General features: G+C 38.4%; 4 protein-coding genes across 9 annotated transcripts in view; 2 read left to right on the top strand and 2 right to left on the bottom strand.

Annotated features, from left to right (window-relative positions):
* glcci1a (glucocorticoid induced 1a) overlaps positions 1-5,462 on the bottom strand; it is a 25,012-nt gene extending 19,550 nt beyond the window's left edge. For 2 of the 3 annotated variants that reach the window (XR_534762.2, XM_017307619.1), the window contains exons 1-2: positions 5,176-5,460; positions 206-345 (exon numbers count right to left, since the gene is read on the bottom strand). Coding sequence is in view for 2 of the 3 variants with exons in the window: in XM_017307619.1 (XP_017163108.1) it covers positions 206-345; positions 5,176-5,215 (180 nt within the window). In the remaining variant the exon portion in view is untranslated. Of the gene's footprint in view, positions 1-205; positions 346-5,175 lie in introns of all 3 variants that reach the window. The other variant, XM_008421227.2, reaches the window with a different exon arrangement.
* Positions 5,463-6,471: 1,009 nt separating this feature from the next.
* Positions 6,472-12,123, bottom strand: umad1 (UBAP1-MVB12-associated (UMA) domain containing 1). 4 transcript variants are annotated; one of them, XM_017307284.1, is made up of 4 exons: positions 11,800-12,123; positions 11,618-11,705; positions 9,917-10,017; positions 6,472-8,435 (listed from the first exon to the last, which is right to left on the bottom strand). In XM_017307284.1, the coding sequence occupies exons 2-4, from the start codon at positions 11,697-11,699 to the stop codon at positions 8,160-8,162; spliced, it is 459 nt and encodes a 152-aa protein (XP_017162773.1). In that variant the 5' UTR covers positions 11,700-11,705; positions 11,800-12,123; the 3' UTR covers positions 6,472-8,159. The 4 variants fall into 4 exon arrangements, with proteins under 4 accessions (XP_017162773.1, XP_017162772.1, XP_017162771.1 ...); XM_017307283.1 differs by having other exon boundaries at positions 11,784-12,123; XM_017307282.1 differs by having other exon boundaries at positions 11,842-12,122.
* Positions 12,124-12,194: 71 nt separating this feature from the next.
* On the top strand, positions 12,195-13,970 carry rpa3 (replication protein A3). Its single transcript, XM_008421229.2, has 4 exons — positions 12,195-12,449; positions 12,560-12,634; positions 13,587-13,698; positions 13,784-13,970. The coding sequence occupies exons 1-4, from the start codon at positions 12,351-12,353 to the stop codon at positions 13,864-13,866; spliced, it is 369 nt and encodes a 122-aa protein (XP_008419451.1). The 5' UTR covers positions 12,195-12,350; the 3' UTR covers positions 13,867-13,970.
* Positions 13,971-23,844: 9,874 nt separating this feature from the next.
* The window catches only part of col28a1a (collagen, type XXVIII, alpha 1a), a 47,546-nt gene continuing 46,854 nt past the window's right edge, over positions 23,845-24,536 (top strand). Inside the window, exon 1 of the mRNA XM_008421231.1 lies at positions 23,845-23,913. Coding sequence (XP_008419453.1) covers positions 23,902-23,913 — 12 coding nt within the window. The 5' untranslated portion in view covers positions 23,845-23,901. The remainder of the gene's footprint in view (positions 23,914-24,536) is intronic.

Below are 24,536 nucleotides of genomic sequence, written 5' to 3' on the forward strand. Positions count from 1 at the left end.
TATGTTATGTTTATTAAGTTGTGAAAGGAACTGGGTGGTTAATGGAAAATTAATCAGCAATGGCATTTCTTCAGTTCAAAGTATTCCCTTTTGGGCAAATCAACATAATAAGAAATATGTCATCTCTGCTTTTAGAAAATGTCTACATTTGTATTGTTTCTGCAACACCCAGGAGAGCAGATGGCTGAATGTAGGCTCTGCTCACCTCTGTAAGTGTCTCTTTCAAACAACAGGAGTGATGCGCATTGGTGTGATGAAGCCGGCAGCCTGGGAGGAGAGCCCCATCAACACTGATCTGAGGAGAAGACCACCAGCTCCACACCAGCTGCTTCGTTCTTCCTTTCACTGCAACAATAACAAAGCAGCAGAACAGAATTAGTCTGACATCATGAACCTGAATCTTTATTCTCTGCTGTTTGGTAAAACTTCACCCAGGAGACCAGGGCCAATCAGTGAGCTTATTCATAGCCAAGTGCATGAACCCCTATTTTTTCTTAGAGAGGCACACTGACACTAGGGCTGTATAAATAAATCGATTCGGCGATATATATCGATATTTTCCGCCCTCGGAAAGTATCGACTTTCCATCCGCCCGGATTATTAGCATGACAGTCAGAAAGCTAAACAAATAACCCGCAAAATTATTTAAGTCTTCGAGCTGCGATGTGGTTCTGCTCTCGCTGTTGAACCGCTGCTACGCGCTACAGGTAGTAATATTTCACAGACGGAGCGCCGCTTCTGCTCCACCTGGTAGTGACTCTCACACCGAACTTCTGCTTAAAGCTGCAGCATTTAACTTAAAAAAAAAAACATTTTACATACGTATTAAAACTTTCGCTGTCCTAACATGAGACAGATAATCTCTAAAAAAATAATCAATCTCCTCTCTGCTCTGCATAATTACTCCTCTCAGTCAGAAACAGCCACTCAGAACTAGCAGTAATCAGCTAGCCACCATGCTATCAGGAAGTTTTCATTCAGTAACTTAGGATTGTTTATTGTAATGGATCCTGTAATGGATCCTGTATTTGCCTTTGAATGTTAAGTTTTATACTTGAATTTTTTTGGCAATGTTGAGAGGTTTTATTTAGGCTCTTTACATTATTTAGCCTCTTCAGAGCCTTCATATGTTATCAGTCTGTTAAAGATAGTATTACCGATAGCAGTACAATTTTCACAATGCCTGTTTAGTTTTCTTCTTGGAAAAGTTATTAAAAACAAGTTTTTGTCTAAATTAAGGTGAATTCATGGTTCCTTTTTCCACATAATGTAACCAGTAGTGTTTATGATAAAAAAATAATAATAATTATGTGATTGGTATCGGTGATCGGTATCAGCAGGAAAAAACCTGATCGGCACATCTCTAGTAGATACAAAACAGTAAGACAAAACTACCATGAAGAAAAACAATAACATTACACTTCTCCTAAAAAGAGGTTAGCAGTTCTTTCCAGAGACTCTTACTCATATTTGTCTTACAGGCTCACCTGTGTAAGTGTCTCTTTCAAACAAAGAGACACTTACACTCTTTGTTGTAAGTGTCTCTTAAAAAGATAGAAAAATCAGTCCTGATTTTTCTATCCTAAAAATCAGGACTGTTGCATAGCAGCAAGAAGGTTCTGGGTTGGAATCCCAGCTTGAGATCTTTCTGCCTGGAGTTTCCATATTCTCCCAAAATGCATTGGTTCTAACCAAGTAATCCAGCTTCTTCCCACAGTAGAAAACATAAATGTTAGGTTCATTTGTCTCTGAGTGTGTGAGTGGTTGTTGTCCTGTGTGTCTCTGTCTCTCCCTGTGGTGGAGTCTCAACATGTCCAGTTTGAAGCCCGCCGCTGATTGATGCAGATAGGCACCAGCCATACAAGCTCAAGCAAAGTACACCAGGCTGCAGAAACCAGAAATCAACGGGGGGTGCACTAAGCATCAGATCCGTACCACATCTGGAAATAGCACCATTGTACTCTGGAACTAAAGTGGTCGATATATTCTCTATGGCCCTAGTGTCACGTTTTTTTTTTTTTTTTTAAAGTGATGAAGAGGTTTTTCAAAGGGTTTGTTTCTTTTAACACAATGCAGTGTGAAGCTGAAAATGTAACAAACGTTTGGTACCCAATCGAACAGAGACCACAAGACTACCAGGTGTGAAAACACACTAATACAAGATGTTGTTATGCCACCTAATGGCCACAGACCAGAACACTACTGGAACTCTGGTAAACAGGAAGTCCTTTGCATCAGTTTGAATCTTCTGGTTCTCAATAGCTGCCTGGTGGGGCTGTAGAATGAAAACAGACTGGAGTGTTTCAAAGTTTTGTTATAATCTGCATGTCCATTGCAAGCTGGGGTACTGCGATATATATAGTCAAAGTTAACGTACTGATTATTCAGAAGTGTATGTTTTTACAGTAAGTGTATGAAAAGCCATAGAGCCACAGGTAGAACTTCAACTTAACTGGTGGAGGATTCTTTCTGGGAATGTTTTTGCTATGAGGTAACAATCATAACACCTGACCTAATGAATCATGCTGAAAGTTCAATCCAGAGAGGGTCAACGTTCTTCTAGTGACCTGTCCACTTCAGTCTCTGCTCCTACAATAGAGTATCATATTAATCACTGCACAGACAGCACTACAGTTGCTACAAATCCATGGGATAACAGGTGAACTCTGGAAACTCAATTAGAGTTGGGTTGTGATCTTCTGCTAATATGACCAACAAGTAAGTAAGGACTTGTATCCCATGATGAGCATGTCTTTCCATTTCATTTGCTCCTCCCTGGAAACACTGAGGAGCAGCTGGAGCAGAACACAGCACCTCAAATTCAAGTTATGTGGTTTTAGTTGAAAAGGTATTTCTGCAGAACTGGGTTTGTCTGGATGACATTTCAAGTAACTCCCATGGGCAAGCAAAGCCAAAACTCTTAACTGTTTTGTGCTTTTGAGTTTTGTATAACAACTAGTTCAAAGCTCAGCTCAGGAATTCTGAAGCTGATTTAACATAGGGGCCTTATCCACTGAACAGGTTCCAGTGCATGTTGGTGCAGCAGTTCTTTGTGTTGGCACCAAGACAAACCCAGACCCAAGACCTCAAAACCAAAGTTGTCCCAGCCTCAGTTTTCTGTTGGACTAGAGGAAAGAACCACCTTTGTCAGGAACTAGGGGTGGAAAGAATGAAACATTATAGCTGACTCAGTTCTTTAACTCTGTTTGTCTTAGTGTGGGGCAATAAATTAATTACAATATTTATAGAAAATCAGAAAATGTAAAAATAAAATGTGAATTTAAAAATTCAAGACAACAGACAATAGATGTGGCCTAAGAGGCAGCATGCAGGCCCGTTTTGCTGTACAGAATCACAGTGAAATTAGTAAAGTTGAAATTAGGAAAAGAATGTCAGATTTCCGACTTGGAAAATTGATGGTATTTCATAACCTCTGACCTCAACACCTAATAAAGTTGATGTGTGCATACCATGTAGTAACAGTTGATACTGATTACTGCTACTTGGTATCTAAATGAAGGGCACATTTATCCAGTCATGCTTCAGTGCATGACTGGATAAAATGCAAATAAATATCACTGACATACATACTTTGGCTGCTAACAGTAGTTCATCTGCTCACGTAGCAAAAGTTAGCAGATCCCATTGAATTTCTAAGTTGCAACAAGCATATGGTTAAGTCAGATGTGATGTCATTCTTAGATGCACTTCAAAGGTATAGGAGCAACTGAGGTTTGATGCATGTTAGCATCAAAAACAGCCTGGTTCTGTCTAAGCAGCCAACAATAAAACCAAAAGAGTAAAGATGCAAAGTCCGTTGCATATAGCAACATTCACCTCCTGATCAGGAAGAGGGCTCAGTGATGTTTACAGCCCTGCTGAAAACGTGTCAGTCAGGACACATGCTGGATTGCTTTCAAAAATATCAACAATATGGGCCACTGTAACCTTTATTGTCATGTATATATACTGTAACTCAGATTATTCTGTTCTAGATAGTATTATGGTGTGTGTGCATACTTATTTTCATAGCCTGGCCTGATTGCGCAGAAGGCTCTGTAAATGTCTCAGGAACTGCTAGGCCAGAATGTGACCACAGGAGCCACAAACCTGTCAGCTGACTACCTGCTATCATGAATATTTGGGTCTTCTGATGGGTTTCTCAACAGGAAATAATCTTAATGACACGCAGTAATGACATTGGATCAGTTTGCATTGCTTGCTGTGAAAATCTCTCATATTAGATATGTAGATCTGTAAGGCTTGTTTATGAACGACAGAAGCTGCATCATCACGCAAGACTCAACCATAACCAACAATATCTACCTCATCAGTAGCAGCTTATTGTTATACTGTTGTAGTAATAGATAACATCACTTTAATTCGTTCAGATCCATTCCGTACGCCGAACAGATGGAAAACATCATCTCAAATAAGCTGCGCGAAAATAAACAAAAATCAAAATGAATAAAACAAGAGTATGGCGGTTAGAAATAAATACGAGGCGGAGGCTCGGCCTCGATGTTTTTAGCATCAAGCATCAGATCCTGATGTGTTTTGACCTAATTAGACAGCTAGCCAACTAGCCTAGCGCGCGTGAAGCCTTACAGCAGCTACAGGCAGAGGACTTCGGCCGGCCAAATCTAGCTTAAAAATGTACACAATTTTGAGTTGTCAGTCTTATTAGGGACAGCTAACTGACAACTCAAATGATGATACTATCTGAATATAATTAGAGATAGCCAACCTTACAATTCGGCCTCAATGTTATTGGTATAACCACAAACGGATGCATGAAAATGTTTAATTTTTAGCTGCTTCGCAGTTCAGCTCCATTAGCCCGACGCACCAAAACACAACGTGGCGTTTAGTAGAGAATGGTAAAAAAAGAATCAAAAGTTTTAATTTCTTGGTTAAATAATATCTAACAACAGGAGATACACACGACGAATATTAGCTTATGATTAACAAAATATTTAATTTGTTGTGTTTTGTTTCATAAACTCAATATTGACTTATTTACAGGCGAAAGCCTTCTATTACTGTGTTTTTAAGCTAGAATGGCGTAGGAGTACTTGTGGAAGACAGAACCGTACTTAGCATACCACCGAAGTACCTAATCGTTAAATGTATGGTTATAAAATAACATGTTTGAATTGCAATGAACCAAGCTACCTGTGAGGGAACGTGGACAAGTGTAAGGAGCTCTTGTCATCCAGCGGCAAGCTCCAGCCTCCCGTCCGAGCCGCTTGCACTTCGGTTGGCGGGACTCGAGCAACGGGATGTAGTCGGTCCAAGGCTTAAGGAAGGAGGAGGGAGCCCGGCAGGTTGGGCTCTGATGATTTCCAAGCACAAGCTGATACGACACCGTATCACTGTGGAGGTGTCGTTACTAAAGCAATAGTTGGAGGCTGGAAGGATTCCACCGTGTTTACCACCTGCGGGGATGAGCTTGTGGATGCTGAGAGGTCCATCCACCTTCAGTTGTTAAAGATGAATTTGAGTGTGAAATAAAGATACAATTACAGGGTCCTGTTCAATGATGCACAAACGAACAGTTTAATATTTCAATTATCCTACGTGCTATCAAAAGTTTAAACCTAAATTAAATTGGATATTTTAGGTTATGATTAGATGTTTTAAAGAATGAATTTGAACAATTCCTCTTCATGCTGGTGTGAATATGATCACAACCTACATACAATTTATATGATCACCTGGCCACAGGTTTGAAACAAGTGGTTTCATTCTGTACTTCAGAGTGATAAAATGTTACATCCCATATCAAATATACTTCATATATATTCAGTATTTTTGTTAAATGTAAAAAAAAAAAGTTGCACCTCAACCACATTATTTTAAGTTCAATTGAAAAATACTTTATTTTCATCCCAAAGGGAAATTAAATGTTCTTGTAACTGATAACTGTGGAAGAGTAGCCATGGATAGTGATGCTGTGGACAGGAAGAATCTCCACTTCCAGTCATTTCTGCAACAAATCTGAAGAAACCTCTGATTGAAGACACTGTCTCACGACAGTCAAGACATGCTAACAGGTCAATATCTAGGAACAGAGACAATATTGCACAGTAACATGTCCTGGATGAAACCAGCAGTTGGCAGCTCTCCTAATCCACCTCATTTGCTTTTGATACTGTTCTTTAAATCTCTGGCTGTACAGTCAGACAGCTGAGCACAGATACTCTGAAGTCGGGGTTCTTTTATTGCCAGGTTGCCGTTATTATTAGTATAATTGTTATTATAAAATGGAAAGCTCTCAGAGTAAAAATATATTGAAGTAGTGATATTCTTAACAGAGTACAGGCTTTGGGTACTCTACCCACCTCTGGATCTGATTAAGGTTCTTGTCAAGTAATTTTATGCTGGTGCTTTGCCATATAAATGGAATAGAATTTGTCAGCCATAATTTCTGCAAAAACTAACATTATTTTAATAACCTACAACGTAAAATGATATATGAAAAAGACTTTATTGGGTAGTCTGTATGATAAAGGCACAGGTGGTAGAGGAGTAATTTTTAAAAAAGCTTAGTAACAATGGCTAAATGTAGAACATCAACTAGAAAACAGCGCTAAACACAACAAAGGCAAAGAAAAAAAATTACATCATCATTACATCTACAGTGTTTCTAACTGAGGAACACAAGGTTGGTATCTTAGCGTGTACCTTGAAATTCATGATTGATTCAAACAAGTGTGAATACTCAGGTAGAAACGACACAAACAGATCCACTTGGTGCTCAGCGCATTGGAAAAACCACACATTTAAGCAGGTGATTAGCCATGCCTTTTACTCCTCATGGTAAATTAGCCACAACTGTTATTAAAGCCTCATTTTTATGTATTGCACATTTGCTTCCCCTATTGTTTTTCATTTGCAAATAACATTACAAAGAGGAAGACTAAAAAAGTTGTATAGTGCATCTCTGCTTTAAATGAAATTGCCTAGCAATTAAAAGGATCTCAAAAAAATAGTTTAAGCAGAAGAACCTTGAAGTTAAAAGTGCTGAGATGTGAGGCGGGATCAAATCGTGATATTGTTCCACTGTGGGCCTCCACTACATGCAGATTTTGCAGGGATAACACATGCCTAATAAATCAAATTTGAACTAATAGCTTGTGTATTTGACTCCCCTCTATTAAAAATAGGCAGGCCATAAAAATATACTAGAAAAATACACAGACAAACTAGCAAATGGCTCCAAATTATGGAAAATTATGGAACAGAAGGAAAAAATGCTTATTGAGAGCAATAAAAAAGGGGTGAAGACAGTAGTGGGAAACAAACCTTCATTTTACTATGTTTGTCACTGTAAATGTAAGGTTTTTGTTACTAGCAATTTGTTTGACAAAATGTTTACCAATTTTTTCAATATATAACCATTTATACATTTGTTTTTTTGTTTGTTTTTTTCAGTTTATTATCTCTGTTACCTAGGTAAATGAATCTATTTACAAATACATTTTGAAACATCATTAATAGTGATTATTTTTAAGCAAATCTAACTGCAGCTAAGCTCTGATAGTTTTGATCTTCACAGTTCAAAGATGTGGACAAAAGGCTGGTTCTGAGCCGTTTGTCTGTTTACAGTATTTCTAAGTCACAGATGTAGATGGTGTCAGAAGATTAGTAAAGCTTTCACACCAATATGATTCACTCGATTCTTAAAAATTAACCTACATACAAACACAACCTTGAACTCATTTCTTGTAACATTTCCGGTAACTTATCCTGACAAGGATATTGGTAACAACAGGACCAATAATCAGACTGTCATACAGCTAAACATGAGTTGGGGTCAAATCTGGGGTCAAAATGGGACTTTTTCTGGAACAAATGACAGACAGCAGTACTGACACAAATGATACATTATTCTTCACTGAGCTACAGGTAACTTAACTGTTGAAAGAAACTGTCCAGTAACATGGTGTGAAACCTGAATCAATTATTTCCCATTTCAGATTAAAAAAGAAGATAAAAAGGAGCCAACTAGAGAATGGTAAAGCTATACGGTTCTCTGCAACTGTTTAATCAGTTTCCTTTTTCTTTTGATTAGTTTAATTGTGAACTGTCAAAATCAGCCAATGGGCCCACTTCTCTAGACTTGGAGCTCCTAATGATGTCAAAACCCAAACAGACTAACTGTTGTGGAGGACAGAATTTTCTAAGGTGAAGTCATACTGGAAACTAGCCAGGTTGTAGTTTACGTCTCTGGACAGCAGGACATCTGGGACCACGCTGGACCCGGCCTGCATGGCCAGGACATGAGGAGCTAACGTGAAGGGGACGTCTCCGAGTAGATCCGGCAGCGCTGAAGTGACTTCCGCAGACTGAAGGCCGCCTGATGGTCCCACATCAGGTAAAACTGGAGGTGGATTTGCATCAGCTGTTTGAGATGGAGCTGGATGGGGTAACTGTGAGATAAAACACACATCCAGTGTACAGAAAAGTCAGACAGATACGCAGTGATCCAAAAACTGTATTTGCACCTTAGTTTGGCAGTTTAACACAACGGAAATAATATTCTGTTTGTTAGATGAAAATAAATAAATACATTTGATAACACTCCTTTACAAAGGGTTGACATAGATCTCAATGCCATCTACAGCATGATAGAGACCATCATGATGCAGCCGGCAGCCTCTCTCTGTGGGTCATTTACCGTTTTGCCAAACATACTCTGTGGAAATTTGCCTTAAAGGTAGATTGGTAGATTTGATCAAGGATTGGAGGCTTCGATATCTCTACGCACAGTATCAGACTAACGGCTAGCTGCTAACAATAGCATTGTCATCTTCTTTGAAATCAACCAAATCAACATATTTTACGAGAATAAATAGCTATTTTGCATTTTTGAGAGCAATTGGGAAATAATGACTGAATTTGGCTGTGCCAAGTTATAGAATATTCTTACTTTCAATATGTTAGCAAACCTGGAAGGAATCATTCTACACCAAGCAGTTTCTTTAAAACAGTTTGAGGAATGTCTTTCTTATGCAAGGAGATTCTTTTAAACTCTTTTGGCTTCCAACCCCACCTTAGAGTTTTCCAGGCATAAAAATGAGCACAAGCGGAACCTAACATTTTTTTATATCAGAACATAAATTGGTTTCCAAACTTAAAATATTACTTTATACGAGGACATAAATTGCATGAGTTAAATTTACTATTTAACATATGAGCTGTAGACTGTTTTAAAGTGAACAAAAATAAAACTATCCCATGGATATTTGTTGTATTATTTGGTGCATAATTTGAAAATGGTCGTGATTTTTCACCCTGGATATGAAGTGGGGCAATAAGAGCTCCCAAGTTTCGCCCCATGGGATCGAGCACATTGACTATCAGATTTATTTTGATTTGTAACGTTTTTATAAATTAATCATGATTAAAATGATTTCACTTTGATTGAAGCTACATTTCTACTACATGATTGTTGGAACTGATGTCTGTCCCTGTCTCAGGTTACTCTCAGACTCAAAGCAGAGTGAAGGTAGAACCGCAGTGGGTTTTCTTCACATCAGCTCAAAGACCCAGAGCATCAACGGACTGGCTCAGAAAAGTAATTTTCTGATTCAGTTTACCTAGAAAAACCCGGTTACTGCTCCCACCACAAAACTGACTGCATCAGCCTGACTGCGTACACAGAGCCGGAGAGAAACAGGTGGCAGAACCACAGAATGTGATCAGCTGTGCAAGTGGAACAAAGGAATCGTCTCCATCGTAGATGAAGATGGCATGGTCGCTCAAATAACTGCCGTCAAAATCACAAAGTTACCATAACAGTGACGAACTGACCAAAATGACTTTACCGTGACTGTAAAACTGAGGTACAAACCCGGCCCCGAGTCTCAGAGGAACAACTGAACAGCAGTACAAACCTCCACAAGCTCACCTTTGATGGCTGGACTATGACATTTGTTGAGGGCTGTCCAGTGTTTACAGTCTTAACCCTCTGCCTTCGTTCGTCAGTCGTCTCTCCTGCAGGAAAAAACACTGGAATAAATGTATTTCTGTTATGTAAGGTCACATACGTTTTTCTGATTGATCTCTTCTTTTGGAGAGAATAACACCAAAGAAAAAAAAAAATCTGAGCAAAAGAAAAACCTGGAACATTATGACTGTTTGATAAAACCCTGCTCTGATTTACAACCATTACATGCTCATGTTTCCCAGTGAAACTAACTGAAAATGTTTCAACTGGTGAACTTCAGTTTTGGCCCAACCCAACTGTCCTTTGGCCTTTCATTATGATACCAAGAACATTGTGAATTCAGTGAGCAACCAATTTTGAAGCTGCTGTTACATTGTAGCAGCACCAGATCAGAGAAGAATATTGCAGCTGATTCTCCTCAGTAACTTACATTCAAATATGCGTCATGATCAAATCTATTAGAATGTGATGTTTCTTAGGTGGCGGCTATTTTCTTGGCCAGGCAGTGAATTCATGAGCTACAGATATATTGAGACAGGAATAAAAATCGCCTGTAATATGTATTTTTAGCTGTGCTCTGTCTATTCTTAGGTTGAGCAGAGTGCTGGACCTTTCAGTTCCAGGTACACTGTGACATGGCACTGAGTGAGCCAGAAGAGAGTCTTCCTCAGAGGTTTAACAAGAACAAAAATGTGTTGTTAAGAGCTAAAATGGGTTATTAACAGCTGAAAGTACTAATGCATGACTGACACCCACAAAGGAAAAATTGTGGAGTTTTTATTTTAAACTGTCTACTTAGAAAACACCTGAGACCAGCTGGACATACCAGTGGCCTGCTTGGCTAACATTCTCATTTTCCTATTTGCCCTGATCTTCATATATGCCAGTACATCTCAAAAAAATTTAATGTTGCTAAAAAAAAGAAAAAAAAGTGCAGTATCTCTTGACAGTCATCTGAGAAAGTGAAACAGTCATTTTATGAAGATTTGTTACACAGAGTAAGATATTTTCAAATTCAATATCTCACAACAATAGAGTATCACAGTGGGCCAATCAAAAACAGATGTTTTAAACACAAATGTCAGGCTTCTGAAAAGTATATGTACTTCTCTATGGTTGGCCTCCTCTCCCATGTACTTTTGCTTTAAGTTACAATAAATTTTCTAGTTGCTTTTAATGACGAGAATATATTGTGCAGCAATAAACCTGACCTTTAGATGAAGTAAAAGAGCTACTATATGGTCGGAACTCAATATAATCACTGCAAGACAGGACATTCGTCAGAGGCTGTTGCTGGACGTTTTCAGTCAATGTTTTTTTTTTCTTTTTTTTAATTACATTTTTGGTAAGAGTCAACTTTTAACAGACTTTAATGTGACCTCGAGGGAGAAAACTCATCCTAAAATTTGAAATTACAAAATGTTCCCGTCTTGGTCCCTTTCTAACGTTATATTTTCATCTGTCCTATGAAATATGTTTTGACACACAGACTGTAAGGTCATCGGATCTAAACCTTCATTGGAATTTTATGTTACGTGAATAAGCCGAACAGAACTTCTATAATAAATACAACACCGACTGTGACTGACCCAAACCCCCCTGTCTGGATTCGCTCCTAGCAGCTACAATCTGCCTTTACCACAAACTAAACATTCTTCTTACCAACAATGACGAAGCCTCCATCCGCTTCCTTGTCAGATGTTGACTTCTTGGCGTCCTTCCGTAGTCCCAAAAACTGAAGCATGGTTTCCTTTAATGGACAAAAGATAAAATAATTTAATTTTAAACGCTACATCAACTGAAGACAGCTTTACACAGTTAATGATACCAATGAAAAGGCTTAACTTCTCCCGGTCGCTTTAATGTTTTCGTAATGTCGCCCTTACTGTTGAGCCTCCTGAAGCCGACAGAGCGCTGACGGTCAATTCATCATGGCTCCTCTGGACGTTAACTTCTTTAAAAGCTCTAATATTATCCTTCTTTGTTTGAAGCTATCGACTCTACAGATCGAACTACCTTCCGTCAGCACTTTCTGCAATAAAACTCCGTGATGTGTTATTTTGGTTCTATGGTGCTCCGTTTGTCGAAGGAAACTAATAATAACACCTGTAGTTCTGTTCCAAATGAATCTGTTTGAGACATTCAGCGGAACTGTTTATTGTTTCTAGGGACTCAGATCCTGGAACACAACGGATATGTCGTAAAAATGGTTGGAAGCGCTCGTTTTTGTCAACATGTAAACGTTTACTATGAGCCTCTTCAGGGCATTCAATACTGAATGTAGGCGCACCGCCCGCGCGGGCTAACGTAGCACAAAATACAAGCAACGCGAAACTTCCCGCGACTTCTTGTCTCATCTCCTCAGTGAACAACGTCGCAGCAGCAACCCGCGAAAATGGCAGGCATATTGGACGTTCCAAAACCGAGAATAAACTGCTCCATGCTATCGCAGTTCATCAACCGAGCCGTCTGCTTCGTCGGGCGTGTTGAAAAGGTCAGAGTGATGTGCAAGACAATGAGTGAAAGTGGGGTTTCACACAGTTAGAGGTGTAGATAACGTTCGGGCATTTTAATGTCTAACACTGACGCTGCGTTCTGCTTTAGGTTCACCCTACTGGGAAAATGTTCACCGTGATGGATGGAGAGGGAAAGACTGCAACAGTGGAACTAAATGAACCTGTAAGTACATCTCAAACACTCGTGCTGTTTAAATGCAGGGGCCTTAATGTAAACTGAAGTGAAATATTTTAAATACATGTTGTAATAATTATTTATAAATAAGTATAGTCATTTCACCGCTTATTATTTAATTTGGATTAACCCTGTAATAAAATCTGGAGATTGAACCACGTAGCAGTTGATGTTTATAGAGGTGAATTTTTCTCCTGCTCTTTGTCTCTTCATTATTGTTGTGGTCTGTCTAATATGCTGCTTGAAGCAGATATAATTTGTCTTATAATCATTTCAGTAAAGTCGAATGTCAAATAAGAGGGATATCTTGTTTTTCCCCTAATCTAGAGGAAATCTGATGCATACAACTACACAGACTGGCACAAGTCTCAAACAAAAACTTATTTTTGAGAAAGACCGTTCAGATTCTTAGACAGAAGTTTGTATGAGACAAAGACACTTAGCTGGTGTTCTGCAGGAAAAGCAGTAAATTATATTATTGCATCACCTTTATCGGATCAAACTAGTGCTTCTCAATGCCACAAGACAAATGTTTCTTTCTCTGATGTGCTTTACCTCTGCACTCCAGAGGGTCACCACTCCTAACAATTGATGATTTAAAGTGACATTCTATGTATGGAAATAATTTGACTATGACTCTAATAAAAACTATCCAACATCTACCAGCAGGAGGCCCCCACAGGTATGCTGGATAGATCAGGGGTTGCAATCTCTCACTTTTTAAGAGTCGGTATTGATTCCAGTCAAGAATCAATACCAGAATAGATGGAAATATTTTGTGAATGTTTAATCACTTATCATTGAAGTTCATTATAAAAACCTAAATATTCAACCAACACCTAATGCATATAGATATCAAATGGTTTGTTTACGACAAGGTGTGAAATGAAAGGTCGAAGAATGAGTTGCACCTTAGCCTAGATATTCATTTCTTTTTCAGCTTGAAGAGGAGCTGAGTGGAATTGTGGAGGTTATAGGAATGGTGTCGAACAAAGGAGAAATAATGGCCAGCACATACAACCTGCTGAGAGAGGACAAGGGGGTTCCCTTTGGTACGGCCCATCTGACTGAAGAACACAGCTGTACTCAGTGTGTTTGAGCAATGCTTACTAATGACCCGACGTTTCTGTCTGACAGATTTAGAGCTGTACAACGAAGCACTGAAGGTCATTCATGACTTCCCCCAGCATTACCCTTTCCAGGTGGCTGCAAGCGGATGAAGAAGAGTGTATGAGAAAATAATTTTTGTTTTGTCTTTATTTGTGTTGGAAGATGAGGATTGTACAAAAACGTTTGCAATAAAATGTATATAAATGCAACAAATGGTGACAGTTTGGATTATTTGTGAAGTACCTAACCTATGTACAGTGTGTACACCACTTGGGCGTTTTCACATTTTGTCCTGTCGAATGATGTGTTTGATGTGATGGTGCAGCACATCACATCAAACACATCATTTGACAGAGAGAGCGTAAATATGAAAATGAAGCATGACATGTTAATTTTATCCAAAGTAGTCAGAAAAGTGATATGATTTAGTATTTAAGCCCTTCTGCTATGAGGTTTATTAGAGAACAGATGTCATCATGGAAACCCAGCATTCAGGTCAGGTGGTCAAGAGGTGGTGAAGTTTAAAGATGTTCTAGAACAACATCTCAGAGCTCTGATCAGTTCATCATCTGTACGTAAAGACATCATGGGCCACCTGCAGACCTAGAACTGCTCTCACCAGCACAGATCTGCTGGTGAGAAAATGGGCCCACTGTGTACAGGGTGCCAGTGCATCACAACAAATTGATGCTAATTTTATCATAAACTGTAAAGTCTGTTTTAAATACATCTACATCATATGCTCAGTAAGGACAGACGTACTGTATAACAGCAAATAGGTGAAATATGTTTTGGAATATTACTTTGTATTATTGCATTATCATTAGACCTGTCACAGTATCAAATTTTGCAAAATAAAAGATAATGTTTTGAGACAATTTTCAAGGAATATAACCCTCTGATGTGTCAGTGGGTCCTTTTGGACCCGGTGAGGTCATCTTTTCGCAATATCTTTGTAATAAGTTTTCATCACTTCATATTCCAGGTATTCCTCAAGAAACATGTTACTGATATGCAATTACATTTTTTATTTACCTTTTATATATTTTAAGAAATAGCATGTTTTATGTTACTACCCCATTCTTCCATAAGTGGGTCCAAAATGACCCACATCCATTTCTTATGGAATTTAATGGGACAGACATTTGTTCGTCACAAATGTGTTTGATTTGTACAGGGTGTTTGCTTTAGATGTTTATATTACACACTCACTTCATATATTTTACACTAGTCTGATTGCTTAGAAATTATTGTCTTTGGTCAGGGAAAGTGGAAGAGTAGAAGTATATGACCAAGTCCCTAATTTACTTACGAAATCATGAACACACAAAGCATCCCTCTTATCCTTGACAAGTCCCTGGGCAAATATTAGGGCTGGTGCCTATTCTCACTGACATGTAGAAGGTGGTACATCTTGCACCTCTATCACAGGGTAGAGGTGGATAAACAATCATCCATACAGTCATTTATAGTTTTGAGTATTGGCAGACAGCAGGAGTACCTGGAGAAAGCATTGGAATAACATCCAAATTCCATGCAGAGAGAAAATTGCTGGTTTTTGAATATGTTGCTACGAAGTTACAGCGTTAACAAGTAACCAGCTCCGCAGTTTACATAGTCCTACTCTGTCACAGCTTAGACACCATCGCTTGCAAATGAACTTATTTTTCTTGAACATTTACACATTTTGTGTTTCAACCACAAAATTCTTTGTATATTATTGGGGGTTTTATAAGTAAATGGAAGGAAACAGATAAATAGAGGAGCATAAATCACAGAAGCAGCCAGGAGGCCTTGGGGAAGAGGTTCTTCTTCCATTAGGACGACGGCCCCAAACATACAGCCAGAGCAGTAATGGAACAGTTTAACTCAAAGTATATTCATCTGTCAGAATGGCCCAGTCAAAGTTCAGACTTAAATTTAATTGAAAACGTCTGGCAATACTTACAAACTGGCTATAACAGGCAATACCTAACTAACCTGACTGATACTGATCTATTACTCAAAGAAGAGAGAGTATAATTTTCATTGACTGATTGATTCACTCATTCGTTCATTTTGTGTTGGTCTATCACATTATTGTCCTAAAATACACTCAAAAGTTTGTAACCGAAAGAAAGAAAAAAGGTTGAAGGTATGAACACTTCTGCAAGGCATAAGAAAATAAATGAAATGAATATTGATGGATATTTTGCTGCAATTTCCTAAATGTTATTCATTTTTATCTTGACAGTTAAATTTACAATGCTGACACAAATCAAGCTGGGAATGACATAAACTTTAGCGCTCCCTAACGTATGGCTGAATGGATGTGTTTTTTGAAAAGTCAGGGTGAGAATGTCAACTGCTGTCAAAACCTTGAGTCTGTCCCTGCTGAGTGTGGTGAGCTGGGTGGGAGAGCTGTAGCCTGGAGGAAGGCAGCTGCTGTGTCTCTGCACGTTGAGACATTGCTGTTTATGTTGCTGCATCTGATCCATCTGCCTCCATTCACAGAAGCCATCACCTCTATCTACCCATGGTGTGTCATGGAAACATCTCGGCTTTCTGAGCAGTTCTCAGTTCATCTGGATAAAGAAGCAGCAACATTTGGCCAGAAGCCGGGGCCAAGGAGAGAAGAGACTGAGGTGTAACTCAGTGGTCCCAGTGTATGTCGGGCGAGTGGAGAGGAATGTAATCCAACGTGGGCCAGTGAGATGCTTCTACAGTCTGTGATGCTTTCAGGATTCATGTTGCCTATGGATGTTGCTCCTCTGTACTTTATCAAATCCAGAGAGCAGACATCTGCTCGGACATTTTAAGGCATCAAGGCTGGTAGCAGCCTTGAAGACTGCTACTAGTCTTTCCTTGTCTTTCCTTTTTATCTCTCCCTTCACTGCTAATAAAAGACGAGCTCTAACTAAAGGTCTACAGAACACCCAGTGAGCGGCTTGGACAAGCAGTTCGCTGAGTATTCTCGCTTTTGCAAAAGCGTGGTTGAAACCTAATATATGTTGTCTGTGGTTCTTTTATGCAAGTTGAGAAAATACCTATCAACGGAGAGCACCTTGACACCTCAGCAGAACCAAAGTCTGGAAGGACATGCTACCAAGTACTGGGTTCTGATATGGATACACTGTTCATTAGGTCAAAATTTCTGAATTAAAATCCTTTTATTTATTTTGAAAATGAATTTGGGGTTTTAGGACTGGAGAAATTTCTGCTTAGAGTTTTTGTTGAGCTTATTTTATTTAAATTTTTTACCAAGGTGGTTTATTTAAAACCTGTGAAGTAAAATTCTTTAGGGCAAAATGAGGCATGTTTTATAGCAGGTTTTAGTTACTGGCACTCCTGAAACTGTCAAAAAAATAATTATCTTGATGCATTGATGACCTCAATCTCACTGGACAAAATCCTGTTTAGGATTTAAGAGCAATTATCTTTCCAATCCATCACCACATCTCTGAGTTTATCGGTTTCACTTGTCAGGGGGTTGAACTCATCATCAGTCATTATGAAGTTCCTTCACTTTGATGCACTGGATGGCCTAGCTTCAGTTCACTTCTCATAAACCTTCATCATGACCTCAAAAGCTGCTACTCTGAACAGGAGATCCTGTAAATCTGCCTGTCTTCTGCTTATTACTATTCCTTCACAGGTTATTAGTTCATAATCAGCATAGCAATCTGCGCACTGATTTTTGGTTATCCTAACAGGACATGAACTCATCAGTCCAAAAATCAACTACATGTCCAACATGTGGGAACCTATTAGTGAGGCTGTTGGATGGACATGAAGCTGTGATCATGGTACCAGGCTGAAGAGCCTCAGGAGTGGCAGCTCATGATTTCAGTGAGTTCATAAAGACTCCATATCTGTGCTAACTTTTAGATTTTATGCAAGAGGTGTGTCAATCTTTATGAAATGGACATAATGTAATTTGCTCAAACTAATACATCTTTATATATACATATAGGAAAACTCCCTGTTAAATATATGAAAAATGCACTATTTGTTTTAGTTCTAACAAATGTCTTTAGTCATACAGACATACAGACTATGTCTGTATGTCTGTATGTCTTGGTGTTAGTAACTACATGACTTTAAAGTTAGCTAAATTACTGTGCTAAGTACCAGAAAGGGATTTGACTCTAATTATATTTATCTTAATGTTAAAACTAAAACATTGTTTGTATGTGATATGGTTCATTTGAGCCACAGTTAATGTCCGTTTTAAGTTTTGGCCTTCTTTATATTCATTATTGTTATCACCCAGCCTTTGGCTCTCTCACTGCTTTAGTAATGTTTCATCTGAATGGAGATTTTTCCCTTTTTTTCTTATGCTTAGCTTTTCAGTAGCAGCCTTTTTCTTTTGACTTTTCATTCTGCATCCTCGATCTTCAAGTATATTTATGACTTCAATAGACACCTAGCGTGGAAAAATACGGACGTGACAGATATCCAGTATGCACTTTTTGTCATGACAGTGGTATAAACAAATCGGGGAGAGCTTAACTTCAAGAGGTCTGGAAGACTTGCTGCTCTCCACATAAACTCTGTTAATTAGCAAAGTGCCAGGTCCTCATGCCATCCCCCAATCTGTGTATGGTTCGTTCTTTGGTTTTCCCAAATTAGTTTTTTGTTGTTGCTTTTTTCTGAAACTCAGTTTCTGGATGCCATGCCAGGACTTTGTCTCATCACTTTCTGAAATAACAATAACAATCTTTATTGTCATTATAGAACCATGCAATAAGTGTCATGTATTATAACAAAATTGCTGAAAAAAATAGTGCAACAGGGTATTTAATGCTCTTATGGCTACCAGGTATAAACTGTTCTTCAGTCTGTTTGTTCTTTCTTTAATGCTCCTGTATCTGCAGCCAGATGGCAGCAGTTGGAACAAATTGTGAGCAGGGTGTGAGGAGTCTTTTAAAAATATTCCTGGATTTCCTGAGGCAGTGGGACCTGTGGAGATCTTTGAAAGAAGGCAGAGAGCAGCTGATGGTGGATGAATGAAATGAAATGGTGAAATGAATCTGAAATAGGTGTCTTGTAATACTCTGATAATAAATGTCATGTTTTCATTAACAGGAAGTGGAAAATAACCACAATTAACAGTAATAAAGCCTTAAAAACACCAGTCTGTGTACTTAATTTATATTAGCGGTTCTCAACGTGGGCGGTACCGTCCCTCAGGGGGCACCAGTGGAAATTTTTACAAAAGGGGGGCGCTGGGATTCCTTTGGGGGGCGTTTGGTCGAAGGTAAACTTTACACCTTAAATGCACAATAATACCAGTTTAGACTTTGAGCAACTTGGTAAAACTGTATTGTGTAACATTAAATCATGCTTRGCTGCRWMTGTATCGATGGCAGCTCTTCTTCTATTCAGTGTTTGTAGCTTCTTGGCGCAGCTCCGCTCCTGGTAGCTTCACCGCATCAGTTCAGCGTTACACCGGCTGATGACGTCGCTGTAATTCACTTTGTCTGGTATTTTTGTGCATATGTTTTGGCAGTTCTGTGATCATGTTAAGCAGAAATTTATATTAAAAAGTGTTTTATTTCCATTTGAAGGCTGCACGCTTCCATGGAAGGACAACAGAAAACCGCTCTTATAAACATGTAATTACTAAAATCAGATACCCTGACTTTGTATCCCTCTGAAAAATGAACCCATTTAAATAAAGAAATCCCTCCATGGGTGATACCTCCATAGACAGTGTACATTTTATAGCATTAACACCGGTGCTGTAAGTGGTCCGGTATGGGTGTGGTAGAACAACACAGCACTTTTAAATTTCAGTAATCAGAATGCAGAAATTGTTTCCGTTGTTTTAAAAGGTTTATATCAGTCTGCCTTTTCCCCATCAATACGCTTCCTGACCGCCCTGCACCTTAGGGGGTAAAAAAACCCCAACAAAAGCAAACAAAAAAATACCCGACGCGCACAATGCGCAAAACTAGTGTCATAAAATGGAGCGACGAACTAGATGTGAATTATGGCATAAAAACGGAGAATCCGAAGCTGAATAGTGAAAAATGAGCACATGATGTGAAACACATGACAATTATGCGGCGCAGCAGGTGATGAGTGAAGATTACTGATAGTCAATAAATGATAAAATAAATCTAGCAACAGAAACGAAACTAAAGTGGACATAGCAATAAACCAAGAGAGGATAAAACTAATCAAATGAATGAAGAACAAAATGCAAAAGTAATCTAAGAAACTAAAGTAAATACAGAGGAATAAACTGGTATGACAAGACCTTTCGAGCAATAATTAATACAGAGGACTGTATGGCAAGAATAAAGAGACACTATTTCAAGATAAAAGGTAAAATAATATTGTTGAAATGTCATGGGTTTGTTGAGACCACATCTAATACTGAGAATAAATATATCTTACGGATCATAACAGTAAAGAACTGATCACTTATTTATGTTTTTAATTAGATTTGATATATTTATTTCTTCAATATTATTTTTCATATCAGTGTTAATGTCATGAGGCTGATGACTCCATGACACTTTCAATTTGACTCATTAGGATTTGATTAAGAACCAGATTTGTTCTTTGTAATTTCTGTCCAGTAAAACTATTAATCTATAATCAATAGACAGGTCTATATACAGATATAATCCATGTTTCTGTCTCATATTTCTATGGCATTAAAAGGACCTGGAACTTTTGTTTTTCCACTGAAAGCTCTGGTTAGCACAATAAATGCCATGTGGGTGAAATTTTATGGTTGATACTCTGATGTCCCATTCTCCTGAAGGCAACACAGAGCTGCACCAACAGAAACTGAAGAGAAGAAGAGCCATGATTAATATAGTTACAGTTCTATCCATGTTTTAATGTTGCAGAGCTCAGTTGTTTTGCAAATAAATCAAAGTTTAAACTGGCATGTTGAACATCTTTTATCTGGTCATTTTGTGGAATATTTAACAACTAGAAAATGGCTGGCCCAAAAAAGGTTGAGAAACACTTCTCTATATAATGTGTTTTACTCAGTGATGGAGTTCTTAAAATAAATAAACTTTTCAATAATATTTTGATTGATTGAAAGGGATTTTGACATGAAATAAAAACTAACAACAGTTTCAAAAAGATTGCAAATGGACATGTGGGAACAATCTACTGATGTGTATGTGACATAATGTTGGAGGCCTTTTCAATAGTCTGGCTGAATTAACGTTACAGTTGTTCAGAAAACTCACCTTTTGGGAACAATCTTTCTAAAATGGAAAAGTGCCGAGTCATCCAGCTGTGGCCTGATGAATACAGTCTTTGATGAAAAACAGGAAGCTGTCTGTCTCTTCTACCAGAGCCCTCAGAACTTAAAATCCCCAAAAGGTCAACTTAAAATAATCAAAATGGATCCAAACGCAGCAGGTGGAGATGTAGAGTAGATTCTTCACGGATAGTGAAACATGGACAGAAAAACTTACAAAAACCACAGTGAAGGCAGGGAGTCAAACCAGGGCAAAACCAAAACTCCAGGAGAAACACAAGAGGAACCAGCGAGGCGTGGCTGAGTATGGGGAGTATATAAGCTGGAGAGTTTAATTACTGAACAAGGAACAGATAGTTGATTAGAAATGGGTTGCAAGTGTGAGGAGCACCAAGGTGTGATCTGATAGGCTCATGGTAATCAGACAGTTTAACAGGCAAATCTGCCTGATCTTAAGTATTAAACCAACATTTGCCTGGAAATCCTTGAATGAAATCCAGAATGTTACCCTGACCAGTGTGTTTGAGATCAGTTTTTTCCTCAATCGGAGCATATTGACAAGTTCTTTAAAACAAAAGCTGAGCAGGATTCAACAGTTTCTTTTCTTTTTTTCCAATAACCTTTCAAATTTTGATTAAATTTAATATTTTCTTCCTCAGGAGCTTCTGAGGCAGTTCACAGACAGAGCAGTGATTTATGTCAGGAGTTGGGCATGAGTCCTAACTGAGCCTGTCTGTTTGAAATATGGGAGCAGCTAATAGAAACTGCATACTGGCATCCCCCAGGTACAGCTTCTTACTGCAGCTCAACATTCTCCAGTTGCCTTTCCAAACACGACTCCATAAAGATTAGACTTGAAACATCTAAAGTCGAGCTGTTCTTCCTCCCAGCCATGAATCAAGCATGTTTCACTATACGCAAGGACGCTGGTCAACATTCAGTCTCTACTGTTCAGTCAATCAATACATTTGTTCAAGTGTTCAAGGTAAGTGTCTCATTTTTAAAGTAAATAATTAAGGTTTATTTCTAAAGCACTTTTCACAGAAACAAAAGTCACAAAAATGTCTTAACTTGAAAACAAGATCAGAGGGTGAGCCTGTCCCCTTAGTTTTTGACTAAATACATGGAACAATGAGAAGATTCTGGGTTTGGGATGGAAGGCCATGAGCAGCAGAATGTTTGCTTAAAATCTGGCCATTCATGGTGCTGCAGGTGAGAACAAAAACTGTAATTCTAACATCCACTTAGAGCCAGTGTAGAGTGTACAGCCACAGCTGCCAGAGCCAGTCACTGATCTGAGATAAACATGGGACAACGAACAGCCTGTCCATCTGATGCTGTTTTGAAGATAAATATAGTTGGATGTCAGCAGCATATATGTGATAGGAAATATCAGAAAATACTTAATCAGTCTAGCAAGATGAAGGATATTAAAAGATAATAATCATGGGCAGAGGAACAGAGTCAGAGGAGAATCTGTCATGATGCAAAATGTTCTCTCAGACAGATGGGAGGAAAACTGGTCCAAGATTTCTTCTTTTTTCTCCCACAATTAATTACTTCACATTATGAAACAAGTTTTAAAAGGAGACAAAGATGAATATCAAAGGTGGTTTTTAATGTTCATTCTGTATATCAAAGGGGAAAAAATGAGCATCCAAACCAACCTGGCCTTTTGTGAAATGTAATTTTCCCTAAACTTAACTGGTTGTCCACAATGGCCAACAGTCACACAGTTGAACCATACTTTAGTTTTGGGTTCTAGAGTAATTTTGGTGTTTCCAGCCACTTCTGGAAATGTTGTTCATTGTTCCATGTTTTATCCTGTTGTTGATAATGGCTGTCGTTTGCTGTAAGACTGAAGCCATGGAAATAACTCTATGAGCTTTTCCCAGCTAATAGAGTTAAACCTAAAGTTACTCATCATGGTGCATTCAGATTGTGAAGAGGGGAATTAATTTTCAAGTCCTCATATGTCCAAAAATAGTTATTTTCCGGTAACATAATTTAGAAATGAACCCAGTTAGAGAGACTACTAATATATGTGTTTGTGTTTGGTTTATTTCCGAGCATCAATATTTTTTTATCCTATTCAATGAGGCCTAAATCCATAGAAAGCCCTTGAATACGCACCATTTCCAAGTAGTGGTCAAGTAGAGAAATAAAGACATGGAGGAGATAGATGTTGACCTCAGGTAACCTGCTTGCTAAAACCTCACAACCATGTGCAGTAGAGACAGAGCAGAAGCTCTACACACAGAGAATTCAGAAACTCAGTCCATGGTTTTGCTCTGAGCCGTTCTTAAATGTTTTTAGTTGTGTGTTTTAGTACAATATAAAAAATAATCAATCCATGTTCTTAATTTCCTGAAAACCTTGTGTAGTTTGACAGCTACTGTGACAAACACGATTCTTGTCTTGCCATGAATTCTTCCTACAGTCTCATCTCCCATCCTTCTCTCCCAGTTTTCAGGATCTGGATCTAAAAAGCAGCCATAACTTGATCCACTCATTATTGGATTGGATTGTGACAGGAGTTATCCTATGCCCTCACACAGTGTGTGATCTGGTCACACAGTGTGCTAGCTGACCAGTGGTTAGCTCTTAATAAGATCAACACTGTAAGCTACACATCTTTTTTTTATTCTTTTTTTTTTAAGAAAGAAAAAGGTCTGCGTAAGTCTGTGCATACAATCATATATATAATATAAAAGAAATGCAGTTTTATGTTGAAATAAAGAACTTGCTGTAAAATAAATTCAAAACTAACACAAATAATAAAGCTTTATTGTGAAGGCAACAACAGGAAGTAGCTGTGAGTCTTGCCTCTGGTTCGATCCTGAGTCCAGGTCTTACCCAGTCACTGCTCCTTGTCCCTCCAGGCAGAACTGCTGCTTCATCTCACTCATGGATTAACCTGGTGCTTCTTTTTATGAACAAACAGGTAAAAGTGCATTTATTTTCTATCACTTTTGTTAATACCATTTCAGGCTCTATATTTGCAGTAGAAAAATTTTATTGCACTGTTGTAAAAACAAGACACTTTTATTTTTTTTATTTTATTTTTACTTTTATAAGAACATATAAGCAAGGCTAACACAGAGAACAAGAGAGAAATGACTAGAAAGCACAACCACCCATGGAGAGGAACTATTTTCCACAAAGCAGACACAATAATTCATGTAATAATCAAATAATAACAATAGGAGAGATACATTTGTGATAGGAGTAACAGTGTTATTTGAAATTCTGGTTGTGATAGACGGCAAGAAGACTACATGGAGTTATGCATCATAAAATAATATCAAAGCAATTTAGGTGTTTCATAAAAATCAAGACCAGAAGCAAATTCTGTAAATGTGAATGCACCGGGGTGTGCTGTGGTGGCGCAGGGGTTAAGCACAACCCACATATGGAGGCCTTAGTCCTCGACGCGGCTGTCGCTGGTTCGATTCCCAGCCTGGCAACCTTTGCCCCTTCTCTAAATACAGCCAATAATAACTATCAAATAAAGGCCACTAGAGCCAATAAAACCTTTAAAAAAAAAGTGAATGCACTGAAATGTGT

The sequence above is a fragment of the Poecilia reticulata genome, linkage group LG11, assembly GCF_000633615.1.
Source record: "Poecilia reticulata strain Guanapo linkage group LG11, Guppy_female_1.0+MT, whole genome shotgun sequence".
In the NCBI taxonomy this organism is placed as follows: domain Eukaryota; kingdom Metazoa; phylum Chordata; class Actinopteri; order Cyprinodontiformes; family Poeciliidae; genus Poecilia; species Poecilia reticulata.